Here is a 24,830-nt window from a genome sequence, read left to right on the forward strand (position 1 = left end):
TTGTCTGTTTTGTGTGTAGTTTTTCTTTGACTCTATTGTATTTCTTTGTTCTATTGTGACTTCCTGCAAGAAAATATGGTTAGTATATCGTGACATATATGTATTTTGATAATACATTTTCTTCAAACTTTGAATGTTGTGCAGGTTCTGAGAAATAACTGTAAAGTAACGTGATGTTCAGTTTTGCCGTGTAAATGTACAGTCATATATAAAGAGGAATTTCTTGATAATTCCTTCCAAGTTTTGGCCAAACTATTAAGATAACTGTTAAGATATTGCATTATGGAGGATGAACACATGGCTAAGGAACTGGTGTACGGGGCAGGGTTTCAGTTTTCAGGATCATTGGGACCTCTTCTGGGGCAGATAGGATCTATCTGTACAAGAAAGAGACAGGTTACACCTGAACTATAGGAGGACCAATATGCTTGCAGGAAGGTTTGATAGTGCTATTGGTGGGGGGGGGGGGGGTTTAAACTAGATTTGCAGAGGGATGGGAACTAGAGTGCCAGAGTAGATAGTGGAGCGGGGGTGAAAATAAATTATGTTAAAGTTTCATGCAAAGTCATGGATAGAAGGGTTGTGTGTGGTGATAATAATCTTCTGAGGTGTGTCTATTTCAATGCGAGGAGTATTGTGGGGAAGGCTGACGAGCGGAGGGTGTGGATTGACACATGGAATTATGACATTGTAGCCATTAGTGAAACTTGGCTACAGGAGGGGTAGGACTGGCAGCTTAATGTTCCAGGGTTCCGATGTTTCAGATGTGATAGAGGCAGAGGGATGAAGGGTGGTGGGGTGGTATTGCTAGTCAGGGAAAATGTTACCGCGGTGCTCTGGCAGGACAGATTAGAGGGCTTGTCTACCGAGGCCATGTGGGTGGAGCTGAGAAACAGGAAAGGTATGACCATATTAATGGGGTTATATTATAGACCACCCAATAGTCAGCGAGAATTGGAGGAGCAAATCTGCAGAGAGATAGCAGACAACTGCAGGGAACATAAAGTTGTGATAGGGGATTTTAATTTTCCACATATTGCTTGGGATTCCCATACTGTTAAAGGTCTAGACGGGTTAGAGTTTGTAAAATGTGTTCTAAATCAATATATAGAGGTATTAATTTTGTTTAGTTTTGATTTAGTCTTCTAAATCAATATATAGAGATACCGACTAGAGAGGATGCAATATTAGATCTCCTATTAGGAAACGAGTTAGGACAGGTGACGGAAGTGTGTATAGGGGAACACTTTGGAACACAGTGATCATAACACCATTAGTTTCAACTTGATCATGGATAAAGATTGATCTGATCCTCGGGTTGAGGTTCTAAGCTGGAAAAAGGCCAAATTTGAAATGAGAAAAGATCTAAAAAGCGTAGATTGGGACAGGTTGTTCTCTGGCAAGGATGACGTTGGTAAGTGGGAGGCCTTCAAAGGAGAAATTTTGAGAGTGCAGAGTTTGTATGTTCCTGTCAGGGTTAAAGACAAAATGAATAAGAATAAAGAACCTTGGTTCTCTAGGGATATTGAAACTCTGATAAAGAAGAAGAGAGAGATGTATGACATGTATAGAAAACACGGAGAAAATAAGGTACTTGAGGAGTATAAAAAGTGCAAAAAATACTTAAGAAAGAAATCAGGAGGGCTAAAAGAAGACATGAGGTAGCTTTGGCAGTCAAGGTGAAGGATAGTCCAAAGAGCTTGTATATTATATTGTATGTTGTATATTAAGAGGAAAAGGATAGTAAGGGATAAAATTGGTCCTCTTGAAGATCAGAGTGGTCGGCAATGTATAGAACCAAAAGAAATGGGGGAGATCTTAAATGGGTTTTTTGCGTCTGTATTTACTAAGGAAACTGGCATGGAGTCAATGGAAAAAGGCAAACAAGTAGGGAGGTCATGGAACCTATACAGATTGAAGAGGAGGAGGTGCTTGCTATCTTGAGGTAAATCAGAGTAGATAAATCCCCAGGACCTGACAGGATATTCCTTCGGACCTTGAAGGAGACTAGTGTTGAAATTGCAGGGGCCCTGGCAGATATATTTAAAATGTCGGTATCTACGGGTAAGGTGCTAGAGGATTGGAGGATAGCTCATGTTGTTCCGTTGTTTAAAAAGGCTCTAAAAGAAATCCAGGAAATTATAGGCCAGTAAGTTTGATGTCGGTAGTAGGTAAATTATTGGAAGGAGTCCTAAGAGATAGGATCTACAAGTATTTAGATAGACAGGGACTTATTAGGGAGAGTCAACAGGAAATTGTGCGTGTTTAACAAATCTATTAGAGTTTTTCAAGGAGGTTACAGGGAAAGTGGATGAAGGGAAGGCAGTGGATGTTGTCTACATGGACTTCAGTAAGGCCTTTGACAAGGTCCCGCATGAGAGGTTAGTTAGGAAGATTCAGTCGCTAGGTATACATGGGAGGTAGTAAATTGGTTTAGACTTTGGCTCAATGGGAGAAGTCAGAGAGTGGTAGTGGTGGATTGGTTCTCTGAGTGGAGGCCTGTGACTCGTGGTGTGCCACAGGGATCAGTGCTGGGTCCATTGTTAATTGTCATCTATATCAATGATCTGGATGATAATGTGGTAAATTGGATCAGCAAATTTGCTGATGATCCAAAAATTGGAGGTGTAGTGGACAGTGAGGAAGGTTTTCAAAGCTTGCAGAGGGATCTGAACCAGCTGGAAAAATGGGCTGAAAATGGCAGATGGAGTTTAATACAGACAAGTGTGAAGTATTGCACTTCAGAAGGAAAAACCAAGGTAGAACATACAAGGTAAATGATAGGGCACTGAGGAGTGCAGTAGAACAGAGGGATCTAGGAATACAGATAAAAAATTCCCTAAAAGTGGCGTCAGAGGTAGATAGGGTAGTAAAGAGAGTTTTTGGTACATTGGCCTTTATAAATCAAAGTATTGAGTACAGTTGGCCCTCCTTATCCACGGATTCCGCATGCGCAGATTCAACCAACAACAGATCGGGAAAACCTGGAAATTCTCTCTCCAGTACTCGTTGTTTGAGCATGTACAAACTATTTTTTTGTCATTATTCCCTAAACAATACAGTATAACAACTATTTACAGAGCATTTACATTGTATTAGGTATTATAAGTAATCTAGAAATGACTCAAAAGGACAGGCAGTCCCCTAGTTATGAATGAGTTCCATTCCTGAGTCCACCTTTAAGTCGGATTTTAAAGTCGGAGCAGGTACAATTGGTATTATTTAGCGTCAGTTAGTCAAGCGTTTTTCTTAGTATATAGTACATACTTTACCTTTCTATGCATATAAAACACTTAAGAAACATACGTATTTCAATAATTAAACCACTGCATTGCTTAGTAATAATTGTAGCTTTCATTGGGGCAGGGCCTTTCACATGCTCTATTAAAATGGTTCTGATCGTTGACCAGCTGTAGCCGAACATTTTTCCAATGACCGTTGGTGTTTCACCTCTTTCCGATCATTTTATTACTTCCACCTTATTTTCAATCATGATTGTGATTATTTTCATGAACAGAAACACTGCGGATTCAAAGCTGCAATGCCGGGTCCTAATGTCCACCACACTGAGACAGGTTAAATAAAGTCCGGGGTTCCACTGGGTCCTAAAGACCACTGCACTGAGACAGGTTAAATAAGGTACTTGAGCATCCACGTTTTTTGGTAGCCATAGGAGGTCTTGGAAACAATCCCCCACAGATGAAGAGGGCCAACTGTATAAGAGTTGGAATGTTATGGTGAGGTTGTGTAAGGTATTGGCCGAATTTGGAGTATTGTGTGCGGTTTTGGTCACCGAATTACAGGAAGGATATTAATAAGGTTGAAAGAGTGCAGAGAAGGTTTATAAGGATGTTGCCGGGACTTGAGAAACTGAGTTACAGAGAAAGGTTGAATATCTTAGGACTTTATTCCCTAGAGCATAGAAGAATGAGGGGAGACTTGATGGAGGTATATAAAATTATGATGGGTATAGATAGAGTGAATGCAAGCAGGCTTTTTCCACTGAGGGAGAAAAAAAAATCAGAGGACATGGGTTAAGGATGAAGGGGGAAACATTTAAAGGGAACATTGGGGGAGCTTCTTCACACAGAGATTGGAGGAGTGTGGGATGAGCTGCCAGATGAAGTTGTAAATGCAGGCTCACTTTTAACATTTAAGAAAAACTTTGACAGGTACATGGATCAGCGATGTATGGAGGGATATGGTCCAGGTGCAGGTCGGTGGGACTTGGCAGAAAAATGGTTCGGCACAGCCAAGAGGGCCAAAAGGCCTGTTTCTGTGCTGTAATGTTCTATGGTTCTATAAGGGAGGAGAGATTCCAAGCAGAGGAAGAAAAAAATTGTTAAACAGAATCAATTTGAAAACCTCATTTTCCTTTGAGATTGAGAAAGTAAGACAAAAATCAACGGAACATTCATTTGTTCTGTGTGTCTAGGAGGATTCCTAATAGAGTTTCTGGACATAACAACTAGGGAAGAGGCTATACTACATCTAGTACTTTGCAATTAACCAGGTTAGTTAGGTAGCAGACCTCACCATGGCTCAGTATATCAGAGATAGTGACCACAACTCTTTGATCTATAGCAACACACACAAAATGCTGATGGAATGCAGCAGGCCAGGCAGCATCTATAGGGAGAAGCGCTGTTGACGTTTTGGGCCTAGACCCTTCATCAGGGCCCGAAACATTGGCCCTATAGATGCTGCTTGGCCTGCTGCGTTTCACCAGCATTTTGTGTGTGTTGCTTGAATTTCCAGCATCTGCAGATTTCCTCGTGTTTCCCTGATCTATAGTATGGGCATGGAAGATGTTGGGACATGGTCAATATGAAAATCATTTAATTGTTGAGGGCTAATTACAAGGTAGAGGGGCAGATAGTGCTGAAGAAACAGCGAGAATACAGAAGGACTTAGATTAGGAGAATAGGCAAAGAAGTGGCGGATAGATTTGTATAGTTGTGTTCTTTGGTAGAAGTAAAAGCATAAACTATATTCTAAACGGAGAAAAAATTTAAAAATCTGAGGTGCGAGGGAACTTGGGAGTACTCATGCAGGAGGTTCCTTTGTAGGTTCAGTCAGTGGTGAGGAAGGCAAATGCAACATTAGTGTTAATTTTGAGAGGACTAGAATATTAAACAAGGATGTCATGTTCAGGCTTTATAAGTCATGGGTGAGGCCTCACTTGGAGCTTTGTGAGCACTTTTGTGCCCGTTATCTAAAAAGTAACGTGTTGACTTTGGAGAGGGTGCGAAGAAGGTTCATGAAAATGATTCTGGGATTGAAAGGCTTTTTATTTGAGGAATGGTTGATGGCTCTGGGCCTGTACTCATTAGCATTCAGAAGACGGAAGGCAATCTCATTGAAAGCTCGTGGATGTTGAAAGGCCTCAATAGAGTGGATGTGAAGAGGGCGTTTCCTATGGTGAGAGACTCTTAAGACCTGAGATGCAGCCTCAGAATAGAGAGATGTCCATTTAGAAAGGAGATGAGGAGGGATTTCTTCTGCCAGAGAGTGGTGAATCTGTGGAATACGATGCCATAAATCTTTGGGTATATTTGGATGGAGCCTGAATCATTGGGTATATTTAAGGCGGAGGTTGATAGACTCATGATTAATCAGGGCATATAGGGATAAGGGGAGAAGGCAGAAGATTGGGGCTGAGAGGGAAATGGATCAACCATGATCCATGGTGGAGACGACACAATGGGCCCAATGTCCTAATTTTTCTCCTATATTTTATGGTTTTACGGTCTTATAGTGTAGAGAGCAAAACGATCAGCATGTACCTGGTGGGCTGAGGTCTAATTCTATGCTCTACATTTATTTAATTTTCGAAGTTTTAATTCACCAGTTGCCATGGTAGATTTCAGACACTTGAGTCTAGATCAATGGTCCAGAACTCTTGCATGCTGGGACATCTTTTCACATCTGCCAAGGAGCAGGAAATATGTTTTCCAAGCCATTAGTTTGACACAAGAAGCTAGTTTTCTGCATTAAAAGTAAAATTCAAAATTATGCTGCACAAGATCCTCACACACCAAAATATCTTAAAAATGTCCTTCTTAATTGTTTGCTTTTATTTGGAATTAAATAATTGCATCAGCATTTCTCATCTTTTCATTGAGTCCAGAATATTAATTCTTCATTTAACTTAAAGAGGTAAGTATGGTTATTGCTGCCATGGGTGCTGTAATATACACTAAAGGCAGCATGAACTAAAGCATTAAAAGCTACTTTGCTTACACATAAATTATACATTGCTTAATTTGTTAGCTTCCTGTTGTGGTTTTTTTTTTACTTTGGATGACAGCTTTTGCTAAAAGAAATTATGTACCATATTGAATGCAAATTCTATTTAAATAAATAAATATGCTTTAGTGCTCCAGTGCTATAGAATTAACTACGAAAAACCATCCATTATTGTCATAATTTATGCAGGCCTACAGAAGTGTAGAGTTGAGAATGAATATTTCATCCGTGGTTTTGTACACTTGGATATCTTTTCTTGGTTGAGTATCTAAAAGGTTTTGTGTTGAATATTCTGAAATGTCAGAAGAAGACAATGTAAAGCAGAACATGAAGATTTTGCCTTCATGATTGTCATTAAAACACAATGTTCTGGGGAAAATAAAGAAAGAAACCTCATGACTTGGAGATCTAGAAAGACTGAATAGAACAGAAAACTGTGTAGAAAATTATGGTGCATCGTGCTGGCTGAACATGGGCAAGGTTAATCGCACCTTTTGGTCTGTTATCTCGAGGATTATTCACTTTCAGGGGTCACCCAGGTCCTTTTTAAATGAGGTGAAGGTTTTTGCTTCTGTAAAATAAGATGGACCCTTGACTTCACAAAACTACCTCCTTATTATTGTGCACCTTATTGTCTACCTGCACTGCACTTTCTTAGTAACTGGTGCACTTTATTCTGCACTCGGTTATTGTTTTTACCTTGTACGACTTCAATACACTTAGTAATGATTTGAGTTGAATGAACAGTATGCAAGGCAAGCTTTTCACATCTCAGTACATGTGACAATAACAAACCAGTTCCAATTCCACTCTATCGCCATTTTAGACCTTCATTTCCAGCATTTCCAGCTGTTCATTGAATTCTTGACTTATTCACTCTCTGAAAAATGTTATCAACATCCTGGAGGTAACTACTGACTCAGAAACATAACCAGGCAGCTTTCAGAAACACCACCTACAAGGACTCCATTCCTGCCCTCTAAAGCCTTGTCAGTTTCCCCAGAGAGTGGTATGGCATGGTCTTCACTCACTAAGATAGTCATACCATCCAGATTCTGATAACATTGCTCCCCCCAGTTACATCATACACCTCGGTTCCACCCTAATCTTTATCCAAAGATACAGCTCCAGTTTGGTTAGCCTCTATATGTAATTATAAATTTCAGCCCAGGGAAAGCGCACATAAATTTCTGGAGGTCTCTCATGCAAGAAAATGAAAAGCAATGCAAGAGGTCTGTATGGAAGCCTTGTTGGAAATTTCTGTCATTTATTGCCCCAGCTTGTATTTGCTGGGGAAAATTTGTTCTACTCTTGGTATAGAACATAGAACAGTAGAGCACATTATGGTTCCTTCAGGCCAGAATACCAACCTATATAAACCTATCCATGATCCTACATAGTCCACTGCCCTCCATTTTTCTTTCATCGATGTGCCTCTCTAAGAGTCTTTTAAATGTTCCATTTGCATCAGCCTCAACCATCACCCCAACAGTGCATTCCAGGCTCTGAGTAAAATAGATACCCCTGAACTTTCCTTCGCTCACATTAAAAGGATGTCCTCAGGTATTGGCCATTGCCAGAGTAGAATGACATTGAGAATAGTATAACATTGAGTTTAGTGAAGGTCCTCCTGTGATTTTCCCAGATAGGGGGTTTGAGGAACCAGAACACAGACATGGATTTACATGGCACCATTACCATCCTTCTCAAGGTGTCTTCAAATACTTGAACAAATTATTTTTTGAAAATATAGTCATTACTATAATGTAGGAAATCCGGAGACATTGTATGTACAGTAAGATCACACAAAGAACTGTGTGATGATGACCAGTAGCTGCATTTTGGTGACTTGACAGAAGTTAAATTTGCCCAATAATGATGAAGGAGGACCAAAATGTTCAAAATCAGGATGGCATATAACTTGAAGAGACTTTCTTAAGAGGGGTGTATGTTCTAATCTGCTTGTCCTTCTAGGTAGTAGAGTTTCATCCCATATTTTGAGGAAACCAAAGCGGTTGTCAGGAGCCAGGAAGGGAGCCCTTCTTGCCATTGGTATTTCTGAGGGGTGTCAAGTTATGTTTCTAATTGGCAGTTTCTGGCCTATGTTGTTGATAATTTCATTTCAGACCAAGAGGGATGAGAAACATTAGGGAAGTTTTGAGCATTGTGGTTAAAACAGGTTGTACCATGATTGAAAAAGTCAGAGAATAAAAAAAAATGAGAATTAATTCTGTCTGTTTAGTGCTTTATCTAACCTCTGGACAATCTGAAGTACTTCACAACCATTGATGTATACAGTGATGTATGTATGTGTGAGTGTTTGGGTTTGAGTAGTTGCATTCATTTAGACTGAGGAAATATGTATAAGTGTCCATCTCTGTGTAAGGCTGTAGCTGGAGACACAGTTGATTTAATGTATGGGTGCTTGCTTCATTTTGTGTTGGTGTCTGAGTATGTTTTTGAGGTGGGTCAGCTTGTGTCATGGCATAAATGTATTTTTGTGTGTAGATTTATGAAAGAAATTAGGTTGTATGCCAGTGCCATTGTGTTGGTGCTTAAGGACATATTTGATTGTGGGTTTGGGAGTAGTTTGAATTTGGATAGGTGCATGGATATACAGAATCTGTGAATTTGGGTTTGGAGAACTGAGTATGTCCTTGAGGTCTGTACTGTGTCTGGGTTGTGCCCTGCCCATATAAATGTATGAGTGCACATATCTTTATCTGTTTGTTTCTGTTCCATATGAATTGTGAATGAGCTGGGGTATTTATATTATAAAAAGTCAGGAAAATCAATCATGGAAATTCTGAAAAGCCTGCTGTACGAGGAAAATTTCAATCATGAATCAAGAGCACTTCAGTTGCAATCCCTCAAAAATTAGAATTGATTTAAATCAAGATATCAGCAAGTTTAACCTATTCTTGTCAGTCCAAACTATTATAGCAAAGCAGTTATTGGGAATTGCAATTTTTAAATGAATCCTGAAGATTACAAAATTACAGCTCTGGCTCCCTCCAAATCATTTACTGTTAAGATATGACAAATTATCACCCAAACCACTCAGTTGCAGTGAAACTAATTTATGATGGAATATGCAGAATAGATTTAATACAAGGAAATTATTTAAAGGCTTGGGTAACTATTCAGCAAGTTGTCATTTTTGTTCAATCAGTGATTCAAAATGACTTTTATTTCTGAAAGGATTCTTTGGGTTTACAAATAGATTGTAAGAAAAAAATGCTGTAAATCTTTTTTTAATATAGATTTTATATAAAATTCTTCATTTAATATTCTACAAAGGGAAATCAGTGCAGAGCAATACTTGTTGCAGGCAAGCTGGCTACTAAAGCTTTGTAAAACATGCATCAAGATGACTGCTGATATTGGAATTAATTTGTGGATCACTAAACTGATTTGTTAGACAATGCTTTAAGAAAGCAGCTTGTTCTCTTTAACTTACTCCCAGGATGTAAGTGCCCTTTGGCAAGGTCACAATTGTTGTGCTTCATGAATTCCTTTGTCAAAGTGATGATATGCCCTCTTTCTTCAACAGCTACAGCCCTTTTTGATTTTATGACTTTTATCTTTGCTGCCCATGAGGAAAATTATTTCACCCAGTCTTATTGAAATTTGCCCCAATCTCAGTTCCTTCTCAGGTTGGCAAACTGTGTGTAATAGGTTGCCATATACAGCTTATCCCACAGCTATCCACAATCTATGTCAACAGTTTGGATCAGAAAACCAATGGCACGTATCCAGATTTATTGACAAAATAAAGTAAAAATGCAGGAGGTTGTAAAGAAATTTCAGGGAGATATGGACAGTTTGAATGATTGGACAAGAACATGAAAAATGGCAAATAATTTGGATATGTGTCAGGTCATCCATTTTGGTATGCCAACCAGAAGAGTATTGTAAAGTAATAGAGATTGCGTAATGCTAATGTTCTATGGATCCCAAGCTCTGCATTCTGTTTTTTTCTCACCTTCCTCAACATACTTACGTGTGGGATGATCTGATTGAATGACAGTCTCCACCTTCCTCTCAAACCGTGCCCCTTGGTCCTACCTCTTTAGCTGAGGAAATTCTTCTTCTTGTGTCTACCCTGTCAAACTCTTAAAGAATTCTGTATACATTATTAATATAACCACTAATTCTTCTAAACTCTAAAAACTACAATCACAGTCTACTCAATTTCCTGTTATTTAAAAAATACACCATCCCTATAACTAGTTTAGTGAGCCTTTATTACATTCCTCCCTCTCATACAGCCTATAATCTGTATGGAGACCAAAGCTGTACCTAATGTGCCAAATGCGGTCTCACAAGCTTCTTCATTTCTCCTGTAATCAAGGCCTCTGATAATAAACACTACAATACCATTTGCCTTCCTAACAGCTTCCAACACCTACACATTTGCCTTCAGTGACTTGTGTGCAGGCACAATTATTATTATTATTCATTTGTTACTGTAACATCTACCTGTAACAGGATACAGTGGAAAGCTTTTGTTTGCACGTTTAGGATGAGAAAAGGGGACATCCTCTCATTCAGGAAGTGGTGTACCTTTGGAATTTTCTATCTTGGAGGGCCTGCTGATTTTATTCTTGAAGGCAGTAACGAGTCCACGACATTGGGCGTCTGACATTTTGATCGAACTGGATGAGAATCATTAAATTATACAGCATGGAAGTAGGTACTTTAGCCCAACTCAATCATGCTGACCAAATTGCCCACTTGATCTAATCCCATTTGCCTATGTTTGACCATTATCTTTCCAAATCTTTGCTAACCATATGCCTGTCTAAATGTCTTTTAAAATTCATAATTGTACTTGCCTTTACCATTTCTTCTGCCAGCTCATCCCACAGATCCAACACTTTGTGTGTGGGGGAAACAAGCCCCTCAGGTCCTTTCTCAATTTCCTCTCACTTCAAATCAATTCCCTTGAGGTTTAGACTGCCCTATCCTGGGAAAAAGACCATTCACTTTATCTATCCTCATGTGATTTTATATATCTCTATATGGTCACACCTCAGTTTCCTGTGGTCTAGGGAAAGTGAACCCTCTCATTTCCAATCTCTCCTTATAATTCAAGTTCCCCAGGCCTGGTACCATACTTGCTGCAATCAGTTCCAGCTTAAAGACATCCTACCTTTAGCCAGCAACTAGACCAGTACACAATATTCCAAGTGTGGTTCCACAAACATTTTGTACAGTTGTAACATGATGCAGGTGGTACTTTTGTACTTAGCCAACAGATTTTTATTCCTAAAGGACATTGGTGAGCCAGGTGAATTTAATGAAAATACAGTAGTAATGCCACTGGAATTAATAATTTCTTAACAAGTTTGTAAATAGAATTAAAGATTTATTCTGTTAACTGGGATTTGATTTTAGTCTTCATATTGTTGACAAAGAGTTTATATTTGCTAATTAGGTAATCTAACCACATTGTGGCCTGTTAGCTAATGTAGGAGAAACTGGAGTGGATTTGGGTAGAAGTCAGTTTTCATCATTTTTCCAGGCAGTAAATAGGCCATCTTCATGTCTATGAGATGCCTATGGAACACCATGTTGACTTGAAGACAAGCGTTTGCTAAGAAACAGAACTGCACACATGCAGACACCTCTGAATGAGTAGAATTTGAAGGTCTGCTGACAATTAATGTAGCTGGCCTTCGTCAGTTTGTGGAAGTTGAAAAGCTGTCCACAGTATAACCAAATTCTTTATGAAAAAGATCTCTTGATCTCATTTTAGTATTGTTGCTTGTGATTACCAACTTTTTGGAGCAGCCATGGAAGGCAGGAAGACCTCCAGTGTCCGTGACAACTACACCTGCAAGAAGTGCATCCACTGCAGCTTCCAATGGAGTGTTGAGGATTTGCTGGAATTGGATGAACATTGGATCATTCAGGAGGCTGATGGGTTGAGGTCAGGATACACAGGGAAGTAATACACCCAGGGTGCAGGACACTGCTAACTGGGTCACCTTCAGGAGAGGAAAGGGGATAGGCAGCCATGCAGAGTACCCCTGAGGCTGTTCCTCTCACAACAGGTATACCACTTTGGGTACTGTTGGGAGGCAGGGGGAATCACATATGACCTAGCAGAGGAAAGCCATAGCAGCCAGGTCTCTGGCACTGGTTCTGGCTCTGTAGCTCAGAAGTATAAGGGAAGAGGTAAACTGTAGTGATAGGGGATTCAATGGTTAGGGGAACTGAAAGGAAGTTCTATGGATGAGAAAGACATTCCTGGATGATACGTTGCCTCCTGGGTTCCAGGATCAGAGACATCCACAGTATTCTTTACTGGAAGAGTGAACAGCCAGAGGTCATAGTCCGTGTCAGTACTAATGACATGGGTACGAAGGATGATAAAGTACTGTAAAGTAAGTTCAGGAGTTAGGTGTTTAAGTAAAAAGGACAGGACCACTAGGTTTGTGATCTCAGGATTGTTACCTGTGCCACGTGCTAGTGAGGCCAGAAATAGGAAGGTAATACAGTTAAACATGAGACCAAGGAGATGGTGCAGGAGGAAGGGCTTCTGATTTTTGGATCACTGGGCTTTAGCCAGTGAAGGTGGGACCTGTACAGGCCGGCAGTTTGCACCTGAACTGAAGGGGGACTAATATCCATATGGGAAGGTTTGCTAGTATGGGAGGTGAGGGGAGGGGAGGGTTAAACTAGAGTGCAGGGAAATATGAACCAGATTGCCAGAGCACATAGTGGAATGGTTGTAGGGAACAATGTGGTTAAGCCTACAAACAAAATCAGAAATCAGAAGGTTAAGCATGGTGGGACTAATGTTATGAGTTGTGTATATTTCAATGCAAGTATTGTAGGAAAGGTGGATAAGCTTAGGGCATGGATCAGCATGTGGAATTATGGCACTGTAGCCATTAGTGAGACGTGATTGCAGGAGGGGGCGTAGTGGAAGCTCAACGTTTCAGCATTCCTTCAATTTAGGTGCGATTGGGCAGGGGAGATTAAAGGAAAGCGGATGGGTGGCATCAAAAGTCAGAGGAAATGTCATGGTAATACATAGACATGACAAGTGAGTTTGTCTACTGAGGCTATTCTGGTGGAAAGAAAGTGATGATCACAATGTAATTATATTACAAACTGTCCAATAGTCAGTGGGATTTAGAGGAGAAAGTTTGTAGATAGATTGCAGACTGTTGCAAGGAATGTAAGGTTGTGACTGACAGTACGTGATTTTAACTTTACACATATTGTTTGGGTCTCCCATGCTATAAAAAGGCTGGATGGGATAGAGTTTGTCAAATGTGTTCAGAAAAGTTTCCTTAATTGATACGTACAGCCCCAACAAGAGGCAGTATGATACTAGATCCAGAAATAGCTTGCCCACAGAAGGCAAAGAGTGGTTGTAGACGGGTCATATTCTTCATGGAGGTCAGTGACCAGTGGTGTGCCTCAGGGATCTGTTTTGGGACCCCTACTCTTCGTGATTTTTATAAGTGACCTGAATGAGGAAGTGGAGGGATGGGTTAGTAAATTTGCTGATGATACAAAGATTGGGGATGTTGTGGATAGTGTGAAGGGCTGTTAGAAGTTACAGTGGGACATCGATAGGATGCAAAATTGGGCTGAGAAGTGGCAGATGGAGTTTAACCCAGATAAGTGTGGGGTGGCTCATTTTGGTAGGTCAAATATGATGGCAGAATATAGTATTAATGATAAGACTCTTGGCAGTGTGAAGGATCAGAGGGATCTTGGGGTCCAAGTCCATAGGACACTCAAAGGTGCTGCGCAGGTTGACTCTGTGGTTAAGAAGGCATACGGTGCAATGGCCTTCATCAATCGTGGGATTGAGTTCAAGAGCCGAGAGGTAATGCTACAGCTATATAGGACCCTGGTCATACCCCACTTGGAGTACTGTGCTCAATTCTTGTCACCTTACTATAGGAAGGATGTCAAAACTGTAGAAAGGATGCAGAGGAGATTTACAATTATGTTGCCTGGATCTGGGAGCATGCCTTACAAGAATAGGTTGAGTGAACTTGGCCTTTTCTCCTTGAAGTGAAGGAGGATGAGAGGTGACCTGATAGAGGTGTATAAGATGATGAGAGGCATTGATTGTGGGGATAGTCAGAGGCTTTTTCCCAGGGCTGAAATGGCTATCATGAGCAGCCACAGTTTTAAGGTGCTTGGAAGTAAGTATAGAGGAGATGTCAGGGCTAAGTTTTTTACACAGAGAGTGGTGAGTGGGTGGAATGGGCTGCCGGTGATGGTGGTGGAGGTAGATACGATAGGGTCTTTTAAGAGACTCCTGGATAGGTAGATGGAGCTTAGAAAAATAGAGGGCTCTGGGTAATCCTAGGTAATTTCTGAAGTAAGTATATGTTTGGCACAGCTTTGTGGGCCAAAGGGCCTTCATTGTGCTGCTGTTTTTCTATGTTTCTTGATCTCCTATTAGAGAATGAGACAGGGCAGGTGACAGAGGTTTGGGTAGGCGGATACTTTACGTCTAATAATAACATTACTTTCAATAGAATTATGGAGAAGAATAGGTTTGCTCTGCGGGTTGAGATTCTAAATTAGAGAAGGTTCGATTTTGATTGTAACAGAAAGGATCTGGAAAGTGTGGAATGGGACAGGTTGTTTTCAGGCAAAGCTATGCTTGCTTATTGAGTGGCCTTCAAAAAGGAAACTTTGAGAGTACAAAGTTTGTATTTCCTTTCATCATAAAAGGCAGGAATAACAGGTTTTTGGGAAACTTGGTTTTAGAGAGGTATTGAGGCTCTGGTTAGGAAGAAGAAGGGGATACACACTATACCAGGTATAGGCAAGAAGGAACAAATGAGGTACTTGAGTATAAGAAATGTAAGATAACACTGAAGAAGGAAATCAGGAGAGCTAAAAGAAGACATAAAGTTGCTCTAACAGACAAGGCAAAGAAGACTCCCAAGGGCATTGAGAAATATATGAAGAGCAAAACCATTGCAAGGGACAAAATAGGTCCTCTTAAAGATAGAGTTATCATCTATGCATGGAGCTGAAAGAGATGGGGGAGATCTTAAATGGAATATTTGAATCTGCATTTACTCAGGAGATGAACACTTAGTCTATGGAATTGAGGCAAAATAGCAGTGAGGTCATGGACCGTTTAGACATTACAGAGGAGGATGTATTTGCTGTCCTGAGGCAAATTAGGATAGATAGATCCCCAGAGCCTGATGAGGAGTTGCCTCAGACCCTGTGGGAGGCTAGTGTAGAAATTGCAGGAGCCCTAGCAGAGATATTTAAAACATCCTTAGCCATGGGTGAGATGCCAGAAGACTAGAGAATAGCCAATGTTATTCCATTGTTTAAGAAAGGCACTAGAATAAGCCAGGAAATTACAGGCTAGTGAGCTTGACATCAGAAGTGGGTAAGTTATTGCAATGACTTCTAAGGGAACAGATATAGGTAGTCCCCAAATTATGAATGTCCGACTTACAGACAACTCGTACTTAACAAACCGAGGAAGGAGAACACCGTCCACCATTTTAAGTCAGATCACGACGCCATCTGCCATTTTAAGTCGGATTGCAATGCCGTCCGCCATTTTAAGTCATTGCCGTTGACACTGTGTTGAGTGTTTAACTTTGTATTTGGCTTAAATTTTTCTTAGTAAGATTCACCCTGACCCCACCACCCCCCCCTCCCCCCGTTCCGGTCGGCTGGTGGCGCAGTGAGATCAGCACCAGACTCGAGAACGGTGGTTTCCAAGTTCAATCTAGTGACAGACCACTCCCGTGCTGGGTTAATGTCAATCCAGTGACTCCCGTACCATCTGTGCTGGGTTGATGTCGAGCTCGCAACTCCACCTCGTGAAAAAAACACTGCCACCTCCAGTTTAAATTCCCACACGGAATATTGTGGATGATCAAATACACAAATACACAAAGCACAGCCCCCACTTGTCCCATTTAGCCTGTCTCAGCGCGGTGGTCCTTAGGACCCAGCGGACCTTGGGAACCAGCCAAGCTCAGACCCACTGCCTGCAGTGTTTCTGTTCTATTGACGGGAAGTGATCGCGATTGAAAATAAAGTGGAAATAATAAAGCGATTGGAAAGAGGTGAAACGCCATAGGTCATTGGAAAATCGTTAGGCTACAGTCAGTCAACGATCAGAACTATTTTAAAGGATAACAGATAAAGTGAAAATAATGGAGCATGTGAAAGGCCCTGCCCCAATGAAAGCTACAATTATTACTAAGCAACGCAGTGGTTTAATTATTGGAATACATATGTTTCTTAAGTGTTTTAAATATGCATAAAAAGGTAAAATATATATACTATATACTAAGACAAACGTTTGACTAACTGTTGCTAAATAATACCGGATGTACTTGTTCCAACTTACGTACAAATCTGACTTAAAGATGGACTCAGGAACAGAACTCGTACCCGGGGACTGCCTGTATATAAGTATTTGGATAGAAAGGGACTGATATGGGATAGTCAGCTAGTCCGCATAGCTTTGTGATCAGTAGTTCATGTCCAACCAGTCTTACAGAACTTTTCGAGGAAGTTACCAGGAAAGTGGATGAAGACGAAGCAGTGGGTGTGGTCTACATGGAATTTAGAAAGTCCTTTGTGAAGGTCCTGCATGGGAGGTTGGTCAAGAAGGTTCAGTTGCTTGACATTCAGGATGAGGAGTAAACTGGATTAGACATGGGAGAAGCCAAAGAGTGGTAACAGATGGGTGCCTCTCTGACTGAAGGCCTGTAACTAGTGGTGTACCACAGGGTTCAGTGCTGGGTCCATTGTTGTTGTCATCTACATCAATGATCTGGATGATAATGTAGTAAGCTGGGTCAGAAAATTTGCAGATGACACCAAGGTTAAGGGCATAGTAGACAGTGAAGAAGGCTAAGGAAGCTTTCAACAAAATCTGGACCAGCTTGAAAAATTGGGCAGAACAATGGCGGATGGAATTTAATGCAGACATGTGTGAGGTGTTACACTGTAGGTAGGAGGACAAACCAGAGTAGGAATTGTATGGTGATCTGTAGGGCACTAAGGAGTGTGGTGGAACAGAGGCATCTGAGAATACAGATTCATAATTCCTTCAAAGGTGCATTACTGGTAGACAGGGTCATAAAGTCCACTTTTGGCCCACATGTTTTCATAAATCAAAGGATCTGGAAAATGTGGAATGGGAAAGGTTGCTTTCAGGGAAAGCTACGCTTGGTTATTGAGAGGCCCTCAAAAGTGAAATTTTGAGAGTACGAAGTTTGGATTTCCTGTTATCGTCAGTTGGAATCTTAAGTCGATGTTGTATTTGGCATTGGTGTGGCCTAATTTGGAGTATCGTGTGCATTTCTGATCATCTTCCTACAAAAAAGATAGCAATAAGATTGAAAGAATGCAGAGAAAAATTTACAAGGATGTTGCCAGGACTTGAAGACCTGAGTTATAAGGAAAGGTTGAATGGGTTAGGAATGTATTCCCTAGAATGCAGGAGAATGAGGGCAGATTTGATAGAGTTATACAAAATAATGAGGGGTATAGATAGACTAAATACAAGCAGGCTTTTACCTCTGTAAATGGGTAAGACTAGATCTAAAGGTCATGTGTTAAGGGTGAAAAGTGAACTATTTAAGAGGAAAATGATGGGGAACTTTCTTACCTCAGAAAGTGGTGAGAGTGTGGAACAAGCTGCCAGTGGAAGTGTTGGATTCAGGTTCAATTTCAACATTTAAGAGAAATTTGGATAGGTATATGGATGGGAGGGATATGAAGGGCTTATGATCTGGGTACAGGTTTTTGGGACAGGGCATATTAATCATTTGCCACAACTGAATGGGCCAAAGGTCTGTTTCTGTTATTCCTTCCAGTGAAACATTTTCTCTTTATATCTCATCAGAGCCATTTATGATGTTCAACACCAATGTGAAATTGCTGGTCAAAGTAGAATGCGTAGCCTTTCACATTATGATTAGTCTTCCAATATCAAGATCTTCAAGTTATTTAAGATTATTGAATGGTCCCTTTGTACAATAAGACCCACTTTTAATCTCATAATCTACAGTATCTTGTCGTGCCCTTGCACCTTATTCTCTACACACACTGCAAATTTCTCTGTAACTGCAACACCATTGTTGTTTTCCCTTGTACTTTCTCAATGTACTGTTGTAATGAAATGATCTGTATGGATGGCAGGCAAGGTTCCGTGAGAATAACAAACCATTTGATGAATTTACCAAATTTTTGACATCCTACCTAATAGTCATTTTGGATCCAAGGATTAATTTTTTAATTGCTGATATCAAATGTTTGGATGTAATATGAGTGTGATCATTGGTAATGCTCCATTTTTATCCTGTCCAAAGTGACTGGAGTTATTAGTAGTTTGTAGAAACAGTTTTTAACAGAAATGGATGTGAATGCACATTTGCCCTATTCTTTTGCTGATCATATAACTAGGATGCATGGAGTTATAAAGATTATTCCCTGTTATTTTTTTACAGTGAAGTATTTCAGGACATGTATCATTAGTACAGAGTTTTTTTTTAAATCCAGTAAAATCACAGTTATTTTTGGGATTAAGCAAATGTACAAAGCTTCTTTGGTAATTTACACCATGGGTTGGTCATTCAGATATCTTCAACTTACAAATTATTTTTTTATGATGCATGAAAAAGTAATGTTTTTTTATTCTCTCTTAATATTTCAAGAAAACTAGCAAAGAAGCGAAAGGATACGTTGAGCAGTACCCGGCAAGAGATGACTGTGATGGTAAATTCAATGGACAAGAGCTTTACTGAGCAAGGAACTAATTGTGATGAGGCTTTCTCCTTTATGGATACACATAATCTGAATGGAAGAGGTGAGTTAAGAAGATATTCCATTCCTTCATTAGGAATGCGCAGTGACACGCTCATGTAGCTGCTGTCTTGCAGCAGAACTAGAGACACAGATTCAGTCTTAATTTCCTATAGTGCTGTTTGCTGTTAGCATGATCTTCTTGTGACAACTCTGGGTGCTCAAGTTCCCTCCTATGTCCCAAAGAGGCATGGATAGTTTGAATATTTGGCTGCTGTAGATTTTCCCAAGTGTGTAGGTAGGTGAGTAGTGCACTTGGAGGGAGTTGTTAAGAATGCAGAGAAAGTTTTAAAAATGAGATTGATCTGCATCTGCAGATTTTCTCATTTTTGTTGATGTAAAGTTATTTAAATTGATGTAAGCTTTATGTTTGGCGCTTGTTATAACTTTATTTGAGGTTGCTCCCAATCTTTATAAATTGCTTTTGCATTTTCCTTCAGCCGTGTCCTCACCATCTTCATTTACTGTGAAGACAAATACACTGAAGAGCCCAGGAATTCAGAATTCTTACTATCCAGGTAGCTGAGTTGTTTGCTGTTATAAAGTGTGCACTTTTGTGAACTTTCCTCATTTTTTGTCATTGATGTTTAAATTTTCAGTCAGATCTTTGTAGGGACTTCATATTCTGTTCCACTGTTATTTAAAGAACTATTTCTCTTGCAACAATTATTAAGTTCATCCAATGCAAGTTAAATGTTCCCAGTGAAGAAGGACTAGAACAAGTGAAGTGTCACTCGTATCCTTCCCACAAACTTGCAGCCAAGTTTTGGTCCCCTTGTTGGTTTTTGTGGAAATTGTCACTGCTAAAGCTGAGGTGTAATCCACAAATCAGAACAGTATCTGATTAGATGTCCCACAAGCAACCATGTTACCAATGCTGATTGGTATTCTGGTTGGAAGAATCAATTGCATCTTGCTGCTATGCCTAATATTTTCCATTTGTGAATCCTAATATATTTCATTTCTGGACACTTTCTAAAACAAATTTGTCATTGATTAATTTCACAGCTACAGTTGCAAAACAAAAATCTCCAATGTTCCCAGATAAAGATAAAAAAGTAAAAGCAGGAGAATGTCATACACCTTCTCAATCCAGACTTGCCATGCACTATCATGGCTGACCTTACCTAGTTGTCACTGTCACATGCAGACTAATAACCTATCTTATTTGTGAGGGCATCTTCCACAACGTCCTGGGGTAATGATCCTTATCCTTTGAAGAGACAATTTTCCTCTTTCCCTCAGAATGTAATGAGTGCAGCCCAGGATTGTATAGTTTCAGAGTGTATTAACGCTGTTGAAAGTGGAGCACTTAGCATCCAATGGCTCAAATGAAAGAAGAGGTTGTGGTGTTAGTTTTAAAACTCTGCTAAGCTTTCTCTCCTCCAAGGCACAGCTTTACGGTGCTTCAGTCAAGTGACCATTGTTCACGTGTGAATGTGTTCAGTGTTCTTTGTTGTGTGAGCATTGATTGATTAGCCTTCTGATACAATCTCCTGAGATCCTCACAGGTGAGCTAAATCTTATCCTCACCTGCTGTCCACATCTTCCACCAGGGAAACTGATAGAAGTCAGGAGCAGGACGTTGGCTGATTTTATATCTTCCCCGTCCCCACTGGACTCTGGGGTGAAATACCATGCACTGACCACCTCACTGGCTGAGATGAGCTCAGAGGGAATGGATCAGGGTCTGATGGTGTTGGTTGGATGGGCTTGAGCCATTTGGGGTGCCACAGGAGCACAGCAGTAGATGCAACACTAATACAGCTCGGGATGTTCCAGAGCTGAAAGTTCAGTTCCAGGGCCGGCTCTAAGGAGTTTATATGCTCTCCCTGTAATCACCTGGGTTTTCTGCAGGTACTCCAGATTTGTAGGTTATTTGGTCATTTTAAATTGTCCTGTAATTAGGCTAGGGTTAAATAGATGGGTCACTGAGCCATGAGCTTGTTTGGCTGGAAAAGCCTGTTCCTCACTATATCTCTAAATTTAAAAAAATACGAATAAAATGTAGACAGAAGTTTCTTGGGATAGACGGACTTTCTCTGAGATGGGTAACAGCAGTTCATCAACAATCCAGCATCTCTCCTCATTTTGCATTGTGGCAATCAGTCATTTTTCTCAAGGCCAATACCTTCCCAATGAACTCTAACCCTCTGTCAGTTGAAAATTTCAGGCCATTCAGTTACTTTGCAATAAATAAGAAATAATTAATCTATTCAAATCCATTTTGATGGAAATGCCAATGGAAATATTAGTTAAGAGAGTATATAGAAATATTTATATTTCTGACTGATGGCCTTAAATTGTAGAGGGTAATTCCAAAAGATGTTGGCATATTTTATGTGCTGATTTTACTACTATTTGCTTCTCCTTGATGCATCCATTAGCAACAAAAGATTGTCTCCTGGATACAAACCTGTTTTGATTTTACAAGCGGCACAAAGACTTGTTTTGATTTCGCTGCATGCACAATTGAAACCCTCCAGTTCTCTGTATTTCTTCCTCCTTGTGCATAATGCAGTGTGCCATATCATCCTGTTTAGAATAACACTCTTTAAGCCGTGTTTTGTTCCATGCTGACAATCTGTCCATTAGTATAAGTGCCTTCAGAACAGTGATGCTGTTTTCATCTACTATCACATGCATCCAGGTGCAGTAATGGCAAGGCATAAATATCAATGAAAAAATAGTAAAGGAATTAGAATCCAAATCAGGTTTAATATCACTGGCATGCGTCATGAAATTTGTTACTTAGACAGCATACATTCCAATACATAGTAATACAAGAATAAATTACAATAAGTATATAAAAAATAAATTAAATAACAAGTGCAAAAAGAGAAGAAAGCAAAAACTACTGAGGAAGTGTTCATGGGTTCATTGTCTAATCAGAAATCTCATGGCAGAGGGGAGGAAGCTGTTCCTGAAATGTTGAGTGTGTGTCTGATGGTGGTAATGAGAAGAGATGGTGGTAATGTCCTGAGTGATGGGGGTTCTTAATGACGGTTGCCACTCTTTTGGAAGTGTCCTGGATGCTGGGGAGACTAGTGCCCATGATGGAGCTGGCTATGTTTACAACATTCTGCAGGGTTTTTCCAATCCTCTGTACCAGACAGTGATGCGGGAAGTGAAAATGGTCTCCACGTTAGTCTTTGCTGTCCAGTTGTATAGCTACTGTCTTTGTAATTGCATCTTTGTTGGGACCAGGATAGACCCATAAACACCCATAAACTCGATACTGCTCACCCTTTCCGCTTCCATGGACCAAATTTTCCATGTATTTACTATAATAAGGGTAGCAACAAGCCAAAGTACCAATCTGTTTCTTAAAATTCTTCCCTTCCCCTTTTTTCCCATCCTTTAGTAAATGCAACGCCTTACACTTCATACTGGGATACAGATTCACAGATAGTGCCTGGTTTTCTTATTTGTTCAAGGGTCTTGTCAAGTGTCTATTTGCATTACTCTCAAATGCTTTGTATTTATCTCAGTTTAAGCCCCCAGCTGATGTGGTGGAATTTGAAGCCTTGGCTCTGGAATACCAATCTAGGTGATTTTGTTTCCATTCTGGATTCTTAGACACCATGCTCTTTAATTGCAGGTTTTTAAAATCCAGAATATTGACAAGAAATTGGAAGGTTAGGAGCATTACAGCAAACCCAATCTTGTTGCCTTCAGTTAACTTGTAGGAGAGAAGACAGTTGCCTAAGATACCAGAAACCTTATATGATAACTTTAGTCTTTACTGTCTTATTGTCACTGAGGTTAATTTTAGTATCAGATACTGCCTATGTTTTGGACCTAGTCTGCTAGGAACACAGCGGGAGTGCATCCTCATCATTTGTCATGGTGGCTTAAGTATAATTAGAATGAACCTCTTTTACTAAAGGAGTCTTTCAGTCCAGTGATCCTGAACAAAAGGCTTGTATCTTTTTATCCACATGATTTCAAATGTGTGAATTTTGGATTTGTGTTGCATGCAATAGATCAAAGCATTCTATGGCACATTACCGACAGAGAATAAGCAAAAAATCATGTAACAACAAGAGATACAATTTAAAATTTTGGATCTGAAAATAATTTTTGAGGAGTGTAATTTTCTCTTCCTTTGGATCCCAGCTTTCTTTTCCCTTGCAGCACTATGCTTTAAGTCACATTACTGAGTCAGAGGATTTACGATCAGTTCTGGGTCGCTCAAAGCAGTTACTGTGCAGCAGTCGAAGTCCATTTACTCAGTAAGCAGTCCATTCGAAGAGCCGATGAAACACACTGCAGCAACTTCTTGCAGTGAAAATTTCAGAAACATGCAAGGAGTGCAAAATATTTGCATATAAATTATACCCTTAAAGTCCACCAGTCACCTTTGGTTGGTGGTCTCTGTTTAGTTGCTTGTCTTCACGAGTCGCGGAGCCAAGAAGCACAGAAACAGACCCTTCTGCTCACTGAGTCCACAGCAATCATCAGCTACTTCTCTACGCTAATCCTACATTAATCATCAATCCCATTTTAATTTTCTCCACATCCCCATCAATTCTCCAAAGATTCTACCATTCACCTACACATCAAGGACATTTCACAGAGGTCAATTAACCCAGAAAATACCTGTCTCTGGGGTGTGGGAGGAAATTGGAGTGCATGAAGGTACCGGGAGAATATGCAGACTCTGCACATGCTGCCACCAAGGTCATGATTGAACCCATACCTCTATCATTGTGAGGCAAGCTGCCCTACTCTGCTTCCAGAATGACTGAAAGCTGAATTACCTATCATCTAAAGCACTGCCATCAAATCCAGCCTTTAGTAATACCAGCTCCTTAAGTTTAATGACAATACTTCTATATTTGCTCCTCTGTGAAGTACCTTGGAATGTTTTATTCCATTTGGAGCCAGTATATTAAATGTGCGGCATTATTTTTGTCTGTTCTCACGGTAACAAGAAATTAATTCCAGAATGTCAACCTCTACACCTGCACTTATAAACACAGAACAGGAAGCAAATTGCGTCATCCTTCCTAGTCCCAACAGCATAGAGATTGTCACATCCTGATATGTTAATCCTTAAGAATGTAGATTTCATATCAGTAAACCAAGTCAACCATGGAGTTTTACAACTTGCCTTGTTGCTAATACACCAGTAGGTTGGAAAACACAACATTAATATATCAATATTTCTTGATTGGAAATGCAATACATTATGTTTCTTATTGCTTGCTTGTCATTCGTACTTCTTTTCAAAACATTCTGTCCCCTCTTCCCCCACCTTGTGACCTTTAATAACAGATCTGCAGTTGGCTCCTTGATTTCATCTCACTTTGTGGCCCATATGAAAACTGGGTCCTCCTGTCCTGTCATTGCTCCTCATTGGAACTTTTCTTTCTACACTCAGTGGTACTTTACAACCCGAGCATGGTGCTGATAGGTGACTGCTTTCTCATTTACTCTCCTTTACCATTTATTGTCTTTGGACTGTCCTAACTTCTGTTTAGTTCTTTAATTGGCTATGAACATTGTTGGCAAGGCCACGTCAAATCCATCCACTATTGCCCTGAGACAGAGCAAATGAGCAGTATTTTGTAATTACAGTCTGCCCTCCTTATCCGCGGATTCAACCAACTGCAGATCAGGAAAACCCAAAAGTTCTCTCTCCAGCACTCGTTGCTTGAGCATATACAGACTATATTTTCTTGTCATTATTCCCTAAACAATACAGTATAGCAACTATTTACATTGTATTAGATATTATA

At 40.1% G+C, this 24,830-nt stretch overlaps 1 protein-coding gene across 10 annotated transcripts in view; it reads left to right on the forward strand.

Annotated features, from left to right (window-relative positions):
• LOC132397357 (receptor-type tyrosine-protein phosphatase mu-like) overlaps positions 1-24,830 on the forward strand; it is a 981,490-nt gene that overhangs the window by 803,007 nt on the left and 153,653 nt on the right. For all 10 annotated transcript variants that reach the window (XM_059976027.1, XM_059976037.1, XM_059976052.1 and 7 more), the window contains 2 exons: positions 18,939-19,090; positions 19,527-19,604. In XM_059976027.1, the coding sequence (XP_059832010.1) occupies positions 18,939-19,090; positions 19,527-19,604 (230 nt within the window). The remainder of the gene's footprint in view (positions 1-18,938; positions 19,091-19,526; positions 19,605-24,830) is intronic.

Source organism: Hypanus sabinus, chromosome 1 (genome assembly GCF_030144855.1).
Source record: "Hypanus sabinus isolate sHypSab1 chromosome 1, sHypSab1.hap1, whole genome shotgun sequence".
Lineage (NCBI taxonomy): Eukaryota > Metazoa > Chordata > Chondrichthyes > Myliobatiformes > Dasyatidae > Hypanus > Hypanus sabinus.